The sequence below is a fragment of the Cucurbita maxima genome, unplaced genomic scaffold (genome assembly GCF_002738345.1).
Source record: "Cucurbita maxima cultivar Rimu unplaced genomic scaffold, Cmax_1.0 Cma_Scf00117, whole genome shotgun sequence".
In the NCBI taxonomy this organism is placed as follows: domain Eukaryota; kingdom Viridiplantae; phylum Streptophyta; class Magnoliopsida; order Cucurbitales; family Cucurbitaceae; genus Cucurbita; species Cucurbita maxima.
This window is the reverse complement of record NW_019272133.1, coordinates 155,947-163,429: the sequence shown is the minus strand read 5'-3', so window position 1 is coordinate 163,429 and position 7,483 is coordinate 155,947. Positions and strand designations below refer to the sequence as shown.

The 7,483-nt window shown below is 37.7% G+C and overlaps 1 protein-coding gene across 1 annotated transcript in view; it reads left to right on the top strand.

Annotated features, from left to right (window-relative positions):
- The first annotated feature begins 4,628 nt into the window (after positions 1-4,628).
- LOC111473376 (basic form of pathogenesis-related protein 1-like) overlaps positions 4,629-7,483 on the top strand; it is a 3,964-nt gene continuing 1,109 nt past the window's right edge. Inside the window, exon 1 of the mRNA XM_023118918.1 lies at positions 4,629-4,697. Within this exon, the coding sequence (XP_022974686.1) occupies positions 4,629-4,697 (69 nt within the window). The remainder of the gene's footprint in view (positions 4,698-7,483) is intronic.

Here is a 7,483-nt window from a genome sequence, read left to right as displayed (position 1 = left end):
TATGTACCCGACCTGACATATGCTATGTCGTGGGAATTGTCAGTAGATATCAGTCCAATCCGGGACGCGTTCATTGGAATGCCGTTAAGAATATCCTCAAGTTTCTTAGGAGAACGAGAGACTATATGCTAATGTACAGTGCTAAGGATCTGATCCTTACAAGGTACACTGACTCAGATTTTCAGACCGATGTAGATTCGAGGAAATCGACATCAGGATTTGTCTCACTCTGAACGGAGGAGCAATAATATGGAGAAGCATAAAGTAAGGTTGCATCGCTAATTCTACCATGGAGGCTGAGTATGTTGCTGCTTGTGAAGCAGCGAAAGAATCTGTATGACTTATAAAGTTCTTAACTGATTTGGAAGTCGTTCCAAATATGCATCTTCCCATCACTCTTTATTGTGATAACAGTGGAGCAGTTGCAAATTTGAAAGAACCAAGAAGCCATAACCAAAGAAAACATATTGAGCGCAAATATCATCTCATAAGGGAGATTGTGCAACGAGGAGATGTGATCATCACACAGATAGCTTCGGAGCACAACATTGCTGATCCATTTACAAAGCCTCTCACGGCTAAAGTGTTTGAAGGGCACCTAGTGAGTCTAGGACTACGAGTTATGTAATCTAGGGCAAGTGGGAGAAAAGGCAAGAGTATGTGATGATTATATAATTGTTATATAAAGCATGTTAGATGCATGTTATAGGTTATTTTCAACGTCATAAAACGAGATAGACGTTAAAATCTATAATGAAAATAAGTGCATGCTCGCTTAAGGTTAAGAACCTAGCACAATCAATTTTAATAGTTAAAATAGGAAAATGTCTTGTAAAATTTTGCTTACAAGAAAGCTCACCTGGCACGATCTTGACTAAGGCTGGAGGTACTTAAGTTGACGGTTTACGGAACACCTACTACTTAGTGGGAGATCGGACCAATACTTGAGCTTAGTTAGCCCAGTTTTATGAGCATGCTTGAGTGATGTAAGTTCTGGAAAAATTACATAGACTTAGGTTATATTTAATTAGCCGAAATATACCTAAGTACTGAGTATACCCAACCGTTTAAAATACTTAGTGGGAGGAAAAAAGTATATGAGATACATCGTTTTCCTTTTCACGCTCTCTGAAAAATTCGCACCGTGAGATTCATGCTCGGCCTCGTGTCACCCTGGGAGCGTCCTCCATTCGGAAGGTATTTGCATGAGTCAATAACAAGGTGAATAGAGAAAGTACTTATAGTAAGTGGAAGAAGGAAGTATATCAACACGTCCTATGGTCTCCACCACTAGGTTGCACCGTGAGATTCTCATGTTCCGCCTGCATATTGCCCTAGAGCAACTACCCATTCGGAGGGTCGTAACATGGGAGTCAAAACAGCGCAAACTCCAGAAATGGATACTATTTCTTAGGGCCATTCCCAACTTTGGCCTTTTCATTCAATAGCATTGTTGGGACCGATCTATGAGGCCTGAAATTGGTGGGTCACACTTGCGAAGAATTACTAAGAGTCAGTGTTTAAGTCAAGAATGTCTTCGTTTGGTGAATGAGTGATTGACTGCCCCTCGGTAGCAGTTGCTCTAACTCACTAAAGTATCGTTGCAAATTAATAATTTTTTTTTGGTACATTATTACATTTGCTAAAACTGATTGGATTAAACAGCATTAAGTCAAATCACTAATAGAATTTTCTTTATATCTCAGCATGACAAACTCAATAGTACAATTACTCGCTTTTGAGAAATCAAACCTGAACACAATACTGGTAATTGATGATTTAAGGTTTGTTTTAACTGAGGAATGTCCTCCAAAACCCAGCTCAAATGCAAACCGAACAGTTCGGGATGCGTATGACAGATGGATAAAGGCAAATGACAAAGCCCGAGTGTACATTCTTGCCAGTATATCTGATGTTTTGGCTAAGAAACACGATGTTATGGGTACTGCTAAAGAGATTATGGAATCTCTAAAAGGGATGTTTGGACAACCGTTCTTCTCCACTCGACATGAAGCCATAAAATACATTTACAACTGTCGCATGAAAGAATGGACCTCAGTTAGAGAACATGTCCTGGACATGATGGTCCATTTCAATGTGGCAGAAGAAAATGAAGCTGTCATTGATGAGAAGAGTCAAGTCAGTTTTATCATGGAGTCTCTTCCGAAGAGCTTTCCGCACAAATGTGGTGATGAACGAAATAGAATGTAACTTGACTGCTCTTCTCAATGAGCTACAGACTTATCAGTCCCTCTTAACGAACAAGGGACGTACAGGAGAAGCAAATGTTGCTATGTTCAAGAAATTACAATGAGTATCATCCTCCAAAAATAAGTTTGAACCTTCAACTTCTAAAAGTGTTTTGATGAAGAAGAAGGGTAAAGGGAAAAATAAGATTCCTACTAACCGCAAATACAAGGCTCAAAAGGCAGATAAAGGAAAATGTTTCCATTGCAACGAAAATGAGCACTGGAAGAGAAACTGCCGAAAATACCTTGTAGAGAAGAAAGCTAAAAAGACACAACAAGGTAAATATGATTTACTCGTTGTAGAAATATGTTTAGTAGAGTATGATAACTCAACTTGGATACTAGATTCAGGGGCCACTAATCATATTTGTTCTTTTTACCAGGAAACTAGCTCCTGGAGAATGCTTGCGGACGGCGAGATAACACTCATGGTTGGAACAGGAGAGGTTGTCTCAGCAAGATCAGTAGGAAATTTAAAGTTATTTTTTGGAGATAGATTCATTATATTAGATAATGTATTTTTTGTTCCAAGAATGAAAAGAAATCTAATATCTATCTCTTGTTTATTAAAACAATTGTATAAAGTATCTTTTGAAATCAATGAAATGTTCATTTGCAAAAGAGGCATTCATATTTGTTCTGCAAAACTAGAAAACAACTTATATATGTCAAAACTGAGCATAACAAAAGCTATTTTAAATACCGAGATGTTTAAAATAGTTGAAACTCAAAATAAACGACAAAAGATTTCTCCTAATACCTACCTTTGGCATTTAAGACTAGGCCACATTAATCTCAATAGGATTGAGAGATCGGTTAAAAGAGGACTTTTAAATAAGTTAGAAGACAACTCTTTACCTCCATGTGAGTCTTGTCTTGAGGGTAAAATGACTAAACGATCGTTTTCCGAAAAAGGTTATAGAGCCAAAGAAACCTTAGAACTCATGCATACAAATCTCTGTGGTCCAATGAATGTCAAAGCACGAGGAGGATATGAATATTTCATTAGTTTTATTGATGATTATTCAAGGTATGACTATCTTTACCTAATGTGTCACAAGTTCGAAGCTCTTTAAAAATTCAGAGAGTATAAGACTGAGGTTGAGAATCTATTAGGTAAAACTATTAAAATACTTCGATTAGATCGAGGAGGAGAGTACATGGACTTAAGATTTCAGGACTATATGATAGAACATGGAATAAAGTCCCAGCTCTCAGCCCCTGGTATGTCTGAACAAAATGATGTATCAGAAAGGAGAAATAAAACTTTTTTAGACATGGTACGATCTATGATGAGTTTCGCTCAATTACCCGATCCGTTTTGGGGATATGCAGTGGAGACTGCCACATACATTTTGAACATGGTTCCTACTAAGAGTGTTTTAGAAACACTTTATGAGTTATGGAAATTGCGTAAAGGTAATTTACGTCACTTCAGAATTTGGGGATGTCCAGCGCATGTGTTGTTGCAAAACCTCAAGAAATTAGAACTTCGTTCAAAATTATGTCTATTCGTAGGATACCCCAAAGAGACGAAAGGTGGTTTGTTTTATGACCTTCAAGAAAATAGAGTGTTTGTATCAACAAACGCTACATTCTTAGAGGAAGACCACGTAAGAAATCATCAACCTTGCAGCAAACTAATATTAAGTGAGATTTCTAAAGAAGCTACTGATAATACAACAACAGTTGCTGATCAAGCAGGTCCTTCAACAAGAGTTGTTGATGGAGATGACACTTCTGGTCAATCCCATCCTTCTCAAGAGTTGACAATGCCTCGACGTAGTGGGAGGGTTATAACTCAACCTGATCGTTACTTGGGTTTCGTAGAAACTCAAGTCATCATACCTGATGATGGCGTTGAGGATGCATTGACCTATAAACAGGCAATGAATGATGAAGATAGAGATCCGTGGATCAAAGCCATGAATCCTGAAATGGAGTCAATGTACTTCAATTCAGTCTGGGAACTTGTAGATCAACTAGATGGGGTAAAACCTATTAGTTGCAAATGGATCTATAAGAGGAAACGAGACCAAACCGGTAAGGTACAAACCTTTAATGCTCGTCTTGTAGAAAAGGGTTATACCCAAAGAGAGGGGGTGGACTATGAAGAAACCTTCTCTTCTGTTGCTATGCTTAAATTGATTAGAATACTCTTGTCACTTGCCACATTTTATGATTATGAAATTTGGCAAATGGATGATAAGACAGTCTTTCTAAACGGAAATCTTGAAGAGAGTATATATATGGCTCTACCAAATGGGTTCATTGAACAGGATCACAAACATAAGGTTTGCAAGCTTAAAAGATCCATTTATGGGTTGAAGGAAGCATCTCGATCCTGGAATATAAAGTTTGATACCGCGATCAAATCTTATGGCTTTAAACAGAATGTTGACGAACCTTGTGTTTATAAAAGGATTGTCAACTAGCTTTCCTAGTGTTGTACGTTGACGATATTCTACTCATTGGGAATGATGTGGGACTTCTAACTGACATTAAGCATTGGCTAGCAACACAATTCCAAATGAAAGATTTGGGAGAGGCTCAGTTTGTTCTTGGAGTCCAAATTGTTCGGAATCGTAAGAACAAAACACTAGCATTGTCTCAGGCATCGTATATCGACAAAATGTTGATTCGATATAAGATGTAGAACTCCAAGAAAGGATTATTACCTTTCAGGCATGGAGTTCATTTGTTGAAGGAACAAAGTCCTAAGACACCTTAAGAAATTGAGAATATGAGACACATTCCCTATGCATCAGCAGTCGGTAGTTTGATGTATGCCATGCTATGTACCCAACCTGACATATGCTATGCTGTGGGAATTGTCAGCAGATATCAGTCCAATCCAGGACGTGCTCATTGGACTGCCGTTAAGAATATAATCAATTATCTTAGGAGAACGAGGGACTATATGCTAATGTACGGTGCTAAGGATCTGATCCTTACACGGTACACTAACTCAGATTTTTAGACTGATGTAGATTCGAGGAAATCGACATCAGGATCTGTCTTCACTTTGAACGAAGGAGCAATAATATGGCGAAGCATAAAGCAAGGTTGCATTTCTGATTCCACCATGGAGGCTGAGTATGTTGCTGCTTGTGAAGCAGCGAAAGAATCTGTATGGCTTAGAAAGTTCTTAACTGATTTGGAAGTCGTTCCAAATATGCATCTTCTCGTCACTCTTTATTGTGATAACAGTGGAGCAGTTGCAAATTCGAAAGAACCAAGAAGCCATAAGCGAGGAAAACATATTGAGCGCAAATATCATCTCATAAGGGAGATTGTGCAACGAGGAGATGTGATCGTCACACAGATAGTTTCGGAGCACAACATTGCTGATCCATTTACAAAGCCTCTCACGGCTAAAGTGTTTGAAGGGCACCTAGTGAGTCTAGGACTACAAGTTATGTAATCTAGGGCAAGTGGGAGAAAAGGCATGAGTATGTGATGCCCTAGTTTATTGTATTTATGTCTCTCTCTACTCAACGTTATAAAACCCTACTGGAGTTTTAGTCCAAGTGGGTGTTTGTTGGGTTTTATGTCCTAAAACTCATAGTTTGTAAACAAAGACATATTCTATTTTCAATAAATTTATTACTGATGTTTATTCAGTAAAGATTGTTATTGAATAAAGTGAACTTTACGATCATTAATCTAAATCCAATAAACTAATAACACTTTGACTATAGTAAGATTACTTGAACTATATGTAGAGTCTCTCTTCATATATGCTAAATCCCTCCCAAGTTTAGTCACTAACCGGATTCAACAATTCTGTTCTAAGGACGGAGGATAGTGGAGAAGACACTAGTGGTGGATCGAAACTGGTTCGTGAGGAAAAAAGAATTTGAACTACAAAAGGTTAGTATTCAAATTCATTAAGTTTTAATACTTATGAACATGCTAGTTATTTACTATAATTGATGGTCTAAAAGTGCCAAAGATCCAAATTGCTTCTACATGTGTTATATTAGCACCATCAGTGGGCATTACACTCAGATAGTGTGAAGGAGCTCGTTGCAGCTTGGATGTGCTAGAGTGCCCTGCAAGGCTAATTCTCAGTTTGTTGTTTGCAATTATGATCCTCCTAGTAACTAGATTGGGGAAAGACCTTATGGTTCTTCTTTGTATATTGGGGAATCTCCACAATAATATGATATTGTATACTTTTCTCCCCTAAATTGAGAATGAATGCAATCATGAATTTCTACAATTTTATGATATTGTCTACTTTTCTACCCAAAATTGCAAAAATAAATGGAGAAAATTAACGAGTTTTAGAAATCATATCTTCACAATGGTACGATATTGTCCTCTTTTCTATCCAAAATTGCATAAATAAATGGAGAATTACCGAGATTTAGAAATCACTCGTCTCCACAATGGTATGATCTTTGTTGGATGAATGTCCCACCTCAGCTAATTTAGGGAATGATCGTGGGTTCATAATCAGAAAATACTATCTCCATCGGGGTGAGGCCTTTTGGGAAGCGCAAAGCAAAGCGATGAGAGCTTATGTTCAAAGTGGACAATATCATACCATTGTGGAGAGTCGTGTTCGTCTAACATGGTATCAGAGCCACGCCCTAAATTTAACCATGTCAATAGAATTCTCAAATGTCGAACAAAGAACTCCAAAAGAAAAAAGAAAAAGAAAAGAAGTCGAGGGGAAGTGTTGGATGAAAGTCCAACTCGGCGAATTTAGGGAACGATCATGGGTCCATTGAGGTGAACTCAAAGTGGACAATATCTTCCTAATGGTATGATATTAAGTGCTTTCTTACCAATACTGCAAAAATAAATGGAGAATTACCAAGTTTTAGGAACCATCCATCTCTACACTGATATGATACTGTCTAGTTTGAGATTAAGTACTTTCTGCTTGTTGTCCTGTGAGATTATTCCTTGCTTATAGATTCATGATCATTCTCTTAAAAATTTTACACACGGAGAATAGCTCCCAGAATAGCTGTCAAATGTTGTTTGAAGTCAACGGGAATAAATGCCCGCGGCGGAGATGCGAAAAACCAGTCACGATGTTTCGGCATCGAAATCGGGAGACCCACGACGGCAATTAGCTCTGCTGCACATAAGTCAATAGTAATTAAAATATACTATTACTCGAGAGGTAGAAGGTTTTATTTCATCCATGAATATATGTTTTAAGTTACGGTTACTTTTAGAAAAAGGAAAAAGAAATACAAAAATTCACAACTCAATTA